The sequence below is a fragment of the Microchirus variegatus genome (assembly GCF_963457635.1).
Source record: "Microchirus variegatus genome assembly, chromosome: 7".
In the NCBI taxonomy this organism is placed as follows: domain Eukaryota; kingdom Metazoa; phylum Chordata; class Actinopteri; order Pleuronectiformes; family Soleidae; genus Microchirus; species Microchirus variegatus.
Window position 1 is genome coordinate 32687948 of NC_139808.1, and position 14782 is coordinate 32702729.

At 46.5% G+C, this 14782-nt stretch overlaps 1 protein-coding gene across 1 annotated transcript in view; it reads right to left on the bottom strand.

The window, feature by feature from the left end:
- Nucleotides 1-14532, bottom strand: part of LOC310929337 (protein jagged-2-like) — a gene marked incomplete at its 5' end in the record, with an annotated part of 61884 nt that extends 47352 nt beyond the window's left edge. Inside the window, 2 exons of the mRNA XM_083892059.1 lie at nt 13507-13839; nt 14458-14532. Of these exons, the coding sequence (XP_083748185.1) occupies nt 13507-13839; nt 14458-14532 (408 nt within the window). The remainder of the gene's footprint in view (nt 1-13506; nt 13840-14457) is intronic.
- Between the last annotated feature and the right edge of the window lie 250 nt (nt 14533-14782).

A 14782-nucleotide genomic window follows, 5' to 3' on the forward strand; every position in this document is an offset into this window, starting at 1 on the left:
ATCACTTCTTCACGACTCCTCCAGGTGGCGTCGTTTTACAGGAACGAGAATAACGTGAACAGAAGTTCGTAAAATCTTGCACTTGAATGACATTTATCGCAGAATCATGATATTATCGTTAACGTTTGTTCGGTTTTTATTGATTTCCGGATTCTGATTGGCTAGCATGGCTCTACTCTTCCTGTTACACCGCCACCTACAGGTTTGGCATGGCCACGATGGCTCTCGGTGACGTATTTATGCAACTTTGTGCTGAAACGGTGAACTATCTTTGGTTCTAACCACACGGGAGACATAAAAAACAAGAGGAATGTTCCTTTAATTGAAGATTCACACCAGTAAGGAGTTGTTAACGTTAAAAAAGAAAGAAAAAGAGCCAATTAACGCGTTTTTCTGGAGCCGCGACGAAGAGCAGAGGCAACACCTGTCACGTCGTCACACCTGTTATTGACATGAATAAAACATGTTGCCCCCGGCGACGGCGGCTGGGACGGTTAATTTAGCACGTTATTAACGGAACACACACACACACACACACACACACACACACCTCGTGTCTCTAAGGAGGCTGGCTGGGTTCAGACTGCAAATCTAATCAAAGTGAATCTAATCAGGTCTTTAAACGGTGAAATGACCCAGTTCACTTTTCCCACACTGAACAACGTCCACGTCTATTTCTGCTCCACGCTTTTACAAATCTGTGAGATAAAAATCTGTGGTGTGAACAAACGTTCAGGGGGAAACGAGCCGAGGGTGAAAAATCCACTTTAAATCCAGACTGTGACACTTTCAGGTCCATAAATAACATTTATCTGCTGTTCTTCCTCTAAATGAATGATCTAAAACCACTTTAACAGGGAAGTAAAACACAACGGCTTCATTTTCTTCATTCAGCGAGTTCTTGTTTGTCAGAAAACGAGGATGATTTTTGTCCACAAACCAAAATAATTCAGTTTAATGTTGTTAAGAAACCGGAAAATATTCACATTTAAGAAGCTGGGTAATCTTGAAGGCAAAAATCACCCAAATAATCAAATTAATACCATGATTTTTCTATTTCTGATCTGTTTTTCTAAATATATGAAAACATTTAGCCTGATTTAAAACACAACAGCTTTAATCTGCAGATTATTTTGTCAGAAAATGATTAAACCTGGAAACGATGATTATTTTTGTCCACAAACCAAAATAATTCAGTTTAATGTTGTTGTTTTTTTGGGTTTTATGGAGCAAAGATACTGGAAATATTCACATTTTAGAAGCTGGGTAATCTAAATAGTTCATTTAATAATCAATGAATTGAGTAATTGTTGCAGCCCTAGTTTCCATCAAACAGTAAAACAGAGCAGTCTGAAGGCAAAAACCATCCAAATCATCAAATCAATGCGATGATTTTTCTATTTCTGCTCTGTTTTACTAAATAAATGAAAACATTCAGCCTGAATTAAAACACAACGGCTTTAATCTGCAGATTATTTTGTCCTCGTTTGTCAGAAAATGTCGATCAAACCTCGAAACAATGATTATTTTTGTCCACAAACCAAAATAATTCAGTTTAATGCTGTTTTATTTGGGTTTTATGGAGCAAAGATACTGGAAAACATTCACATTTTAGAAGCAGTTTGAAGGCAAAAATCATCCAAATCATCAAATTAATACGATATTTCAGCTCTGTTTTACCATGTTTTCCCCGTGAGAAAAAAACATGACGTAACTAATGAGAATGTGGACAGTCTGACGGGATGTGTGTGTGTGTGTGTGTGTGTGTGTGTGTGTGTGTGTGTGTGTGTGTGTGTGTGTGTGTGTGTGTGTGTGTGTGTGTGTGTGTGTGTGTGTGCGTGTGTGTGTGAATGCCTTGGCAGAGGCGACTGATTCGATAAGAGGCTGTAAACAGTGTGAAGAGGAGCGCGAGCCAAATCCAGAGCAGCCATGACCGTAAAAGTCCAACGTGAGCGAGACTGAGGGGAAATCACTGGCTTTTCAACAACACTGATGAGATAACGCACACACACACACACACACACACACACACACACACACACACACACACACACACACACACACTGAGTGCTGAAGAGTGAAACACAAGTCCAGTTAGAGCTTAAGATTTAAAACCATAGTTCAGATGTGATTATCACTGAGAATATAATAAGAAAGAAAGAAGACAAGGAAGTGGAATAGAAAGAAAGAAAAAGTAAAGTGTGTAAAACCACTCACTCTCCCACACCAAACACCATACAGAAAATCACTGATTTTAGCTCACGGGGGACACAGGAGCTGCTGGTCCTCTGCTGCCTCGTGTGGTCACTAAAGTACATTTTAATGAAGTCTTTCAAAAGCCGGATTTACAAAATGACATATTTGAATTTACTAATGGAGGCAAAAGTGGGAAAAAACACTCCTGTGAGCTGTGGTGTTAAATCAGTGATTCTCTCTATGGGCTTTGGTGCAGGAGAGTGAGTGTGGTTTACAAAGAGCTGCCAAACATCACAGACATGAGCAGCTGTGGATTTTATTAGATTGACATTTTATAAAGTGGCTTAAATCTGTTAGCGAGACACAGAGAGAGAGACTTTCTTCTTCTTCTGTTTTTAGCAGCAGTCGTTAGCTGCAGCTATAAATCCACCTGAAACAGCCTTGAAAACTAAATCCAGAATGTATCACTCAGAGAGCAGCACAAGTGCAGCCTTATGTAAACGCTGTGAAATTCTCTGCTGACACGGTGCCCACAGAGGCCCCTCCCTCCCCCCCCCGTCTCAGCCTCTGCTTCCATCTCACTCCTCTGCACTCATCTGATAAACTCAAATATCTGAGCACAAAAGCTCAAGCAGCAGGTTTTTGTTCCTTTGAGAGACCGACGTGACAAAGAGGTTCACCTGAGAAACTGATATTCACACACATCACTGAACCACCTGAGACCTGAACCACCTGAGACCTGAAGCACCTGAGACCTCCTGCACCAACCTGAGACCTTCAACAACCTCAGACCTCCACAAACCTGAGACCTCCTACACCAACCTGAGACCAACATGAGACCTCCACAAACCTGAGACCTGCACCAACCTGAGACCTCCACCAACCTCAGACCTCCTGCACCAACCTGAGACCTTCACCAACCTGAGACCTGCAGCATCATGAGACCTGCACCGACGTCACTGTCCTACCAGAGACTCCATGAACCTCAGGATCGTCCTGTGAGAACAGATCCAGCTCAACAACCCAGAAACTTTCTTCTACTGGTTCATTTTGAGACGCTGTGGACTCACAGTGTGTCACAGTCACAGTGTTTCAGGCTCTGTTGGGAAAGTGAAGTCTCACAAACACAGATCCAGGTCACAGATGTGTGAGGAAACGCTGGTGAACCTTCACCCTCATTCCTCTGCAGAGGACGGTCACGTCAGGTCACACTTCTTCAATCAGAGTGGACTTCTTTAGCAAACGCGTGTCAGTGTGTTTTAAAACACTTCTTAGAACTCAGAATAGTTTGTATATTAAAGGTAACAACAGTCGTGTCAGGACAGCTTCTAATCCCAGAGACGACTTCATTATCTCATCACTGGGATGAACAACAGAGAGAAAAAGGTATTAGCAGGAATTCTGGGGTGTTTATCTGAAAGAACAATATAATAAAAACATCTGAACACATACAGATACATCTGGATCTAGCAGGAAAACTGAAGTTTGTAAACCACTCACTCTCCCACACCAAACCCCATAGAGAAAATCACTGATTTTAGCTCACAGTGACACAGCAGCTGCTGGTCTACTGCTGCCTCGTGTGGTCACTCTGTGTCACTAATTTAAGTCTAAATGAAATATTTTAAATGCCGAATTAAGGAAAATAAGACATGTGAACTAAGTGAAGGAGGCAACAGTGGATCAGTGTCTTTGTTTTTCATTGTTTTGCTGTGAGCTAAAAACGGTGATTTTCTCAATGTGATTTGGTGCAGGAGAACGATGGGTTTATACAAGAGTCATAAACTTCAGTTTCCTGTCAAGAAGAGTGTTGAACAATGAAAATAAAGGAGTGAATTATATTCTTAAGATATTGCAGACTTAAGCTGGTGTGTATTTCTTCTGTTAAGTGTTTTTTCCTCTTCACAAAGTGAAGGAATCCTCACATTTTAAGCCTAAAAACAGACAAAGAAAGACTCCGTGTTCTGCACATTTAGAGCCAAACAGAGAAACAACAACACCACAGTGATCTTTTCACACTTTAGTTCAGACCAAAGACAGAAAACTGGAGGTGTGATCACGCCCTCGGAGCTAACACAACAAGCTAACTGCTCGCTAGCTGGTAACAGACTCTGATAAAAACATGAGGAACAATGAAGGGTTTGGTCGTCTACAACCTTTTTATTCTCCGTGTGTTCACTTCTTCTCCTCTTTCACACTGTGAAATACTTTATTGATAATATTACTTCAGTATAAAAAGTCATTCTGTGGTGTTTCAGCGGTCGGGCGAGTTAAACGTGTACATGTCGTCACCTGAAAACAACAAACTGATTGATATATTTAGAATTTTGTTGCATTTGAATGCATTTCTCTGCGTTTTATTAACGATTTAAAGTGATTCGACGCAGCAGCAGCAGCAGATAATCACACATTTATAAGAACTGTGACCAGGACACAGGTCAGCTGACAGCAGTGTGGGAAACTAAACTGACCTAAAACAACTAGTTAACGACTAAACCTTAACCTTAACCTTAATTAAGCACAATTCACTTGAATCCTTCTGTTGTCTAGAAAATTAAAAAACGATGGAGTGGTGAGCGTTAGGGATGTGAATCTTTGGGAGGCTAACGATTCGATTAGCTAACGATTCGATCCAAAATCAATTCTCGATTCAAAAATCAATACAATGCATAGTGTGTTAAGGCAAATTACGGCATCCAAACAATAGAGTTTGTATAAGATAATGTGATAATATGATCACACAAAGGCAAACTTAAAGGCGCCATATGTAAGAATGTGGCCAAAAACGGTTACTACACTCAAATAATTCAAAATACCAAGGTCTTTTATGTTTCGTTTTCTGACGTAACTGGCAACCCGTGGTTGCTCAGCAGCTGAGACTCTACTGACTGCAATGATTGGTAGACGGCGGTAGGTGGCGCCACATGACGCCAAAACATGATTTCAAAACATAAACATGATTTGCAGTCTGCAAAATAAGTTTTTTAACGCAAATATTTTGTCTGTACTGTTGTTGTTGGTGAGTTCAGTTTGTTATATGAACATTATTCCTGAGTCTCTGTGACATGCACCTAATAAATAAATATAATAATATAATAAATAAAATAAAATAAAAGCTTAGGGTAAAGCTGCCTTTTTCTCCCAGAAGTTACAAAAATAAACTGAACACAAATAACACAAACTGGCGCTTTTTTCAAAATAGAAACTTTAAAAACTTATGATTTTTTTCCCCACCCCCAGTGAACGACACGTGGAGGATAAAGTGTTAGAAGACTGACGCACGGATACTGGAGAGCAGATAAATAAGAGGTTTGAGCAGTCAAAGGTTGATTAACTGGCAGATTATGGACAGGGAAAGTCATCATTTGAGCCTTTTTATGACAATTCCACAGCCGTAAAATCAAAATAAATCCAGGATTATCACGACGAGGTCAGTGTTTATGACAGAAAACCTGAAGAGGAAACAAACAAACACACAGAGCGCTGTGGTCATGCTGAGAGCTCTTCAGCTTATTAAAGACACACTGATCTGAGAGCAGATCTGCATGTTCTCCATCCACTCTCTCCTCCAGAAGAACAACATGTTTCCCATTATCACAACATCTGCTCGTCAGACGTTCGTTTGATGTTTTTTTACAGAAAAGGTTTTTGAAAGAAACGTTTGGGACGAGCGAGTCTGCAGGACATGGAGAGAACGCCACGCAACGGCCGTAAATAAGTCCTCACAGCCACATGAGTGACACTCTGCAGCCACAGGAGTGACACTCTGCAGCCACAGGAGTGACACTCTGCGGCCTCAGGAGTGACACTCTGCGGCCTCAGGAGTGACACTCTGCAGCCTCAGGAGTGACACACTCTGCAGCCTCAGGAGTGACACACTCTGCAGCCACAGGAGTGACACACTCTGCAGCCTCAGGAGTGACACAGGAGTGACACTCTGCAGCCACAGGAGTGACACTCTGCAGCCACAGGAGTGACACTCTGCGGCCTCAGGAGTGACACTCTGCAGCCTCAGGAGTGACACACTCTGCAGCCTCAGGAGTGACACACTCTGCAGCCACAGGAGTGACACACTCTGCAGCCTCAGGAGTGACACAGGAGTGACACTCTGCAGCCACAGGAGTGACACTCTGCAGCCACAGGAGTGACACTCTGCGGCCTCAGGAGTGACACTCTGCAGCCTCAGGAGTGACACTCTGCGGCCTCAGGAGTGACACTCTGCAGCCACAGGAGTGACACACTCTGCAGCCTCAGGAGTGACACACTCTGCAGCCACAGGAGTGACACTCTGCAGCCACAGGAGTGACACTCTGCAGCCACAGGAGTGACACTCTGCGGCCTCAGGAGTGACACTCTGCGGCCTCAGGAGTGACACTCTGCAGCCTCAGGAGTGACACACTCTGCAGCCTCAGGAGTGACACACTCTGCAGCCACAGGAGTGACACACTCTGCAGCCTCAGGAGTGACACAGGAGTGACACTCTGCAGCCACAGGAGTGACACTCTGCAGCCACAGGAGTGACACTCTGCGGCCTCAGGAGTGACACTCTGCAGCCTCAGGAGTGACACTCTGCGGCCTCAGGAGTGACACTCTGCAGCCACAGGAGTGACACACTCTGCAGCCTCAGGAGTGACACACTCTGCAGCCACAGGAGTGACACACTCTGCAGCCTCAGGAGTGACACACTCTGCAGCCACAGGAGTGACACACTCTGCAGCCTCAGGAGTGACACAGGAGTGACACTCTGCAGCCACAGGAGTGACACTCTGCAGCCACCGGAGTGACACTCTGCAGCCACCGGAGTGACACTCTGCGGCCTCAGGAGTGACACTCTGCAGCCTCAGGAGTGACACTCTGCAGCCTCAGGAGTGACACTCTGCAGCCTCAGGAGTGACACTCTGCAGCCACAGGAGTGACACACTCTGCAGCCTCAGGAGTGACACACTCTGCAGCCACAGGAGTGACACACTCTGCAGCCTCAGGAGTGACACACTCTGCAGCCTCAGGAGTGACACACTCTGCAGCCTCAGGAGTGACACAGGAGTGACACTCTGCAGCCACAGGAGTGACACTCTGCAGCCACAGGAGTGACACACTGCGGCCTCAGGAGTGACACTCTGCAGCCTCAGGAGTGATACACTCTGCACCCACAGGAGTGACACACTGCAGCCTCAGGAGTGACACAGGAGTGACACACTGCAGCCTCAGGAGTGATACACTCTGCAGCCACAGGAGTGACACACTGCAGCCTCAGGAGTGATACACTCTGCAGCCACAGGAGTGACACTCTGCAGCCACAGGAGTGACACTCTGCAGCCTCAGGAGTGACACACTGCAGCCTCAGGAGTGATACACTCTGCACCCACAGGAGTGACACACTGCAGCCTCAGGAGTGACACAGGAGTGACACTCTGCAGCCTCAGGAGTGACACAGGAGTGACACACTGCAGCCTCAGGAGTGATACACTCTGCAGCCACAGGAGTGACACACTGCAGCCTCAGGAGTGACACACTCTGCAGCCACAGGAGTGACACACTCTGCAGCCTCAGGAGTGACACAGGAGTGACACTCTGCAGCCACAGGAGTGACACTCTGCAGCCACCGGAGTGACACTCTGCGGCCTCAGGAGTGACACTCTGCAGCCTCAGGAGTGACACTCTGCAGCCTCAGGAGTGACACTCTGCAGCCTCAGGAGTGACACTCTGCAGCCACAGGAGTGACACACTCTGCAGCCTCAGGAGTGACACACTCTGCAGCCACAGGAGTGACACACTCTGCAGCCTCAGGAGTGACACACTCTGCAGCCTCAGGAGTGACACACTCTGCAGCCTCAGGAGTGACACAGGAGTGACACTCTGCAGCCACAGGAGTGACACTCTGCAGCCACAGGAGTGACACACTGCGGCCTCAGGAGTGACACTCTGCAGCCTCAGGAGTGATACACTCTGCACCCACAGGAGTGACACACTGCAGCCTCAGGAGTGACACAGGAGTGACACACTGCAGCCTCAGGAGTGATACACTCTGCAGCCACAGGAGTGACACACTGCAGCCTCAGGAGTGATACACTCTGCAGCCACAGGAGTGACACTCTGCAGCCACAGGAGTGACACTCTGCAGCCTCAGGAGTGACACACTGCAGCCTCAGGAGTGATACACTCTGCACCCACAGGAGTGACACACTGCAGCCTCAGGAGTGACACAGGAGTGACACTCTGCAGCCTCAGGAGTGACACAGGAGTGACACACTGCAGCCTCAGGAGTGATACACTCTGCAGCCACAGGAGTGACACACTGCAGCCTCAGGAGTGATACACTCTGCAGCCACAGGAGTGACACACTGCAGCCTCAGGAGTGATACACTCTGCAGCCACAGGAGTGACACACTGCAGCCTCAGGAGAGATACACTCTGCAGCCACAGGAGTGACACACTGCAGCCTCAGGAGTGATACACTCTGCAGCCACAGGAGTGACACACTGCAGCCACAGGAGTGACACTCTGCAGCCACATGAAGACCAGTCATCTGTTACTCTCAAACAGGGCTTTTAATAAAAACTCTTTTAATCTTCACCAGAGCTCCTTAAACATTCAGAGACCGGCGTCTCCAAACAGAGACGAGCATTTCTCAAATTCTTGCACCAATTACTGACTTTTGCACTGAAGAAAATGCAATAAAAACTGTGGGAAAGTGTGAAAATCCTCCTGATGTGCTTTGCTCAAACACCTGATGTGAAACATTGTGAAATGCAGCGTCGTCTCTGGGCAAACTCGTCCAAACAAACACAAAAACAACCGATTTAAATATACTCATTAAATATAATTTACTCCAGATTAAGTCTACCACGCTCTAGAAATGTGTTTGCAGCTAAATCTTCACCAGGACATGAGTTTCTCACAGGAAACTGAAGTTTGTAAACCACTCACTCTCCCACACCAAACCCCATAGAGAAAATCACTGATTTTAGCTCACGGGGACACAGGAGCTGCTGGTCTACTGCTGCCTCGTGTGGTCACTTTGTGTCACTGAGGTAAATGTGAAGGAAGATTTTCAAAAGCCGAATTGACAAAATAAGACATTTGAAGTTAGTGATGGAGGCAGCAGTGGATCAACAACTCCTGTGTGCTGTGGCGTTCATGTGATGTTAAAATCGATGATTTTCTCTATGGGGTTTGGTGTGGGAGAGTGAGTGGTTAAAAATCTTCAGTTTTCAGCCTCTTAACAGAAAGATATAAAAAGAAATCTACGTCACTTTAAGTCTATAATATCTTAAGAGCACATTTAAGTCTTTATCTCACTGTTAGACAGACTTTAACAACAGGAAACTGAAGTTTGTAAACCACTCACTCTCCCACACCAAAGCCCGTAGAGAAAATCAGTGATTTTAACATCACAGCACACAGGAGTTCACAGGAGTTGTTGATCCACTGCTGCCTCCATCACTAACTTACAATGTCTTATTTTGTATTATTCGGCTGTAAAAATCCTGCGCTCAGACTTATTTCAGTGACACAAAGTGACCACACGAGGCAGCAGTAGACCAGCAGCTCCTGTGTCCCTGTGGTGTTAAAATCAGTGTTTTTCTCTATGGGCTTTGGTGCAGGGAGAGTGAGTGAGTCTTTAGTTGAGAGCAGATGTGCTGCTGATGTCTTGCTCGTGTTCTGAATCAGCAGCAGCAGGAAGTCCTTCAGAGACATTTAATAAAGTTAATCTCCTTGTTTTACTTTTCCTGGACATCTGGTTGTGACAGTTCGTCCATAACAATGACAAACGTCCATGTTGTTGCTTATTATGGACTCTTTTTTTGTTCCTTCTCTTTAGTTCTAGTTTTGTTGCACAAGTGTTTTACAGATGTGGACACAAAACAACTCTTATTATGAAGCAGACACAGTTTGTCACATGACTGAAGATTAACCACAACAAGAAATATGAACTATTTACAACAATCTATGGTTCTGTGATGGTGAATCTTCTCATGTGGACGTCACATCTTCATCTTCTCTACTCTGTCTCTAAAGGTCAACTGTGAGAACTTCAGAGAAGGAGGAGAAGGAGGAGGAGAAGAAGAAGAAGGAGAAGACAAAGGAGAAGGAGGAGGAGGAGATGAAGAAGGAGGATAGGAAAATGACGACAAGAAGGAGATGAAGAAGGAGAAGGAGGAGATGATGAAGAAGAAGGAGGAGATGATGAAGGAGAAGGAGAAGACAATGAAGGAGAAGGAGATGCTGAAGAAGAAGGAGGAGAAGATGAAGGAGAAGACAAAGAAGGAGAAGGAGATGAGGAAGAAGGAGGAGGAGATGATGAAGAAGAAGGAGGAGATGATGAAGAAGGAGGAGATGATGAAGGAGAAGGAGGAGATGATGAAGGAGAAGACAATGAAGGACAAGGAGATGCTGAAGAAGAAGGAGGAGAAGATGAAGGAGAAGACAAAGAAGGAGAAGGAGATGATGAAGAAGGAGGAGGAGAAGGAGATGATGAAGAAGGAGGAGGAGATGATGAAGAAGAAGGAGGAGATGATGAAGAAGGAGGAGATGATGAAGGAGAAGGAGGAGATGATGAAGAAGACAATGAAGGACAAGGAGATGCTGAAGAAGAAGGAGGAGAAGATGAAGGAGAAGACAAAGAAGGAGAAGGAGATGATGAAGAAGGAGGAGGAGATGATGAAGAAGAAGGAGGAGATGATGAAGAAGGAGGAGATGATGAAGGAGAAGGAGGAGATGATGAAGGAGAAGACAATGAAGGACAAGGAGATGCTGAAGAAGAAGGAGGAGAAGATGAAGGAGAAGACAAAGAAGGAGAAGGAGATGATGAAGAAGGAGGAGGAGAAGGAGATGATGAAGAAGGAGGAGGAGATGATGAAGAAGAAGGAGGAGATGATGAAGAAGGAGGAGATGATGAAGGAGAAGGAGGAGATGATGAAGGAGAAGACAATGAAGGACAAGGAGATGCTGAAGAAGAAGGAGGAGAAGATGAAGGAGAAGACAAAGAAGGAGAAGGAGATGATGAAGAAGGAGGAGGAGAAGGAGATGATGAAGAAGGAGGAGGAGATGATGAAGAAGAAGGAGGAGATGATGAAGAAGGAGGAGATGATGAAGGAGAAGGAGGAGATGATGAAGGAGAAGACAATGAAGGACAACGAGATGCTGAAGAAGAAGGAGGAGAAGATGAAGGAGAAGACAAAGAAGGAGAAGGAGATGATGAAGAAGGAGGAGGAGAAGGAGATGATGAAGAAGGAGGAGGAGATGATGAAGAAGAAGGAGGAGATGATGAAGAAGGAGGAGATGATGAAGGAGAAGGAGGAGATGATGAAGGAGAAGACAAAGAAGGAGAAGGAGATGATGAAGAAGAAGGAGATGATGGAGAAGGAGGAGAAGATGATTAAGAACAGTAGAACAAGGCGGAGGTGAAGGAGGAAATAAATAGAAGGAGCAGGAGTAGTAAAAGGAGAATGGGAAAGAGAAGGAGCAGGAAAAGCAGAGGATTGAGAAGGAGGAGAAGACAACGTAGGATTGGTAGAAGGAGGAGAAGAAGGAAGTAAAGGAGGAAAAGAGAAAGAAAGAGGTGGAGAAGAAATAGAAGAAGGCGGAGCAGGAGTAGCAGAAGGAGAAAGAGAAGAAGACTGTGACCATATTCACTTTTACTAAAAAGATTTACTGCAGGAGGAGGAGAAGAACAAGGAGGTGAAAGAGTAGGAGTAGAAGAAGTAGAGGATAGAGAAGGAGAAAGTAGGAATAATAGAACGAGAAGAAGCAGGAGGTGCAGGAAGTGAAGGAGGAAAAAGGAGGAGGAAGAGAAGAAGAAATAGCAGATGATGGAGCAGAAGTAAAAGAAGAAGGAGGAAGAGAAAACGTAGAAGGAGGAGGAGGAGTAGAAGGAGTAGATCTGCTCCTCCTCTGCCTTGATCCTTGATTTACTCCCAGAGGATGAGAGCAAGACAGACTCTAAGAATACTCCACAGGAGACGAGGAGAGACAGCAGGAGCAGAGGAGGAGAAACTGGAAGAGGACGAGAAGTAAACTCTTGTTTTTGTGAGAGAAAGAAAGAAAAGAAAAGTGTCTCCATCCTAAAAATACACTTTTCCTCGTGACAGAAAACTCAGAGAAGATGAGTTTCCTGTCGCCTCCTTCACTCCGACCTCTCTCCTCTCTTCTCCTCCCTCCTCCTCTCTTTCCTCCTCCTCCTCTTTCTCCCTTTCATGAAAAAGATGTCAGACCCAAACAGCCGGAGGCAGAAAAAGACAGAACAATGATCTTCTTTTTTAAATGGTCTGTCTCTCTCTTGATGACGTGAACCAGTGGACCACAGTCTGTCTGTGGACCAGGACAGACGGACGATAAAAGTCATCGATGATAACGTGGAACAATGTCCACACACACACACACACACACACACACACACACACACACACACACACACACACACACACACACACACACAGGGGAAACAGGCTCCGCCCCCTGGGCCTGTGCTGACAGCAGTCGACCATAAGCAGTGATGAATGAACGTCTGAGAGAGAGCAGCTGATGTGTGTTCTGACATGAGCACACACACACACACACACACACACACACACACACACACACACACACACACACACACACACACACACACACACACACACACACAGTCAGATGTTGTGGAATCAGGAAAAACTCTAAATGAGTTGAATTCAATTAGAAAAACCTCACAGGATCAGAGTCATTGATGACGTCAGCTCTGACTCAGCTGATGCGTGGGAATCAAACCTGTGACCTCTCCTCCGCAGGACGTCACTTTAGCCCGTTAAACCTCCCTGATACACAACAACAACAACAACAACAACAACAACAGCAGCACTATGACATCTCTGTTTCCCACGCTGCCTCCACAACAGGAGTCTGTGATTGGCTGAATCTGCTGTGTGTGCATGAGCTAATGAGTGACACACACACGAACACACACCGGACACACACGCGCACGCGCGCGCACGTACACACACACACACACACACTGCAAACAGCTGCTTATTTAGTAACTCATCAAACGGCACCTTTGCGCACGAGCCGTGCGTCACGCGCGCTCGGAGCCACCGCTTCACCACCAGGTGTTCTTCACATGGCGCGTGATCACAGCGGCAAATCAACGAGAGCGAGTGCGTGAATGTGCGCGTGCTCTGCACCACCACAGCACCATGAATCCATCAACAAACAAAAGTGAATCCTCGAGTGCGCTCGTGAATCCAGGTGAACGTTTTACGCTCTTTTTACGCCAAATTCTGCGTAATAACCCAAACTCCACGCTAAAGCGCGTGCACACAGTCATCCACTTACCGGCCACGCGAACTGGAACGGGATGAGGATCTTTCCTCCCGCGCCGCCGCCGTCGCTGCTGCGGCTCAGTCCGCTCTTCTGGCTCCTGAAGTTAAAAGTATTCCCACCGAGAACTTTGGTCGTTTCCGAGCCGTACGTGCACGTGCCCTTGGTCGTCACCTCGCTCTGGTATTCCTTTAAACACACGCGCACGTACGTGTCGCACTCGTCCGCGCCGCAGCTCCCCTCCGCCGCGCTGCGCTCCGCGTCACAGCAGTCGCCGTTCAGCAGCTGCGCGCGCGGGTTCTCCACGGACACCAGCTGCAGCTCGAAGTAACCGGTGGACAGGGACACCTGAGGAGGACAGACAGGAGGACATAATGAGGAGGACAGACAGGAGGACATGTCGACACAGACACGACAGAAACACGTCCTCGCGCACTGCTGTGGAACATTTTGGCACAAACTCTGACCTGAGATCAAACTGCAGCACAAATGTGATTTAAATGATAAAAAAAATAGATTATATATATAAATACTTGTATAAATGTGTGTGTGTTTCCCTTGTGCTGCAGGTGAAGCTGCTGCGAGATTGTTTCACGGTGATTCTGCGTAACGGAGGCTGCGCGTAAAAGCAGCTTTTACGCACGGAGCTTTGGATCATTCACGGCTGAGAGGAGAGAACTTTTACCATGAAATGACTTGAGTTTTACGCAGTGAATGAACTCATTAACACACACACACGCAAACACGCACGCACGCACACACACAACGAACTCATGACGCAGAAGAACTCTTTTTTTTCTTCATAATTTCGCTCGTGTTTGATCTCTAGAGCTCACGCGAACGAGCAGACGATTCAATTAAGGCTGGAATTTCAAACCCGCTCCAAAAAAGCAGTCAGTCAGTGAATGAATGAATGGATGAATAATGGATAGTTCCCAGTGAGCGCGTGAGTGTTTCCCTCCTCACCTGAACTCGCAGCAGCAGCGCGAGCAGAAAACACGTCAGTGACAAACGCGGCACTTTCCACACGATATTCCACATGACTGCGGCCGCGCGGTGTTGGTGACCATGAGGGAAAAAACACTGGGAAAGAAGAAGAAGAAGAAGAATCCTGCTCCTCTTGCTCCTCCTGCTGCTCCCGGTGTGTCCGGGGCATGCACGGCGCGCTTTGGCACGGCTCGGCTCGGCTGCTCCTCTCTTTGCTCCGCGGACGCACAGACGAGGACAGACGCGCAGGCTCCGCTTCTCTCCGCCGCTCGACGCACTGAAACGGCGCAGGAGCGGAGCAGCG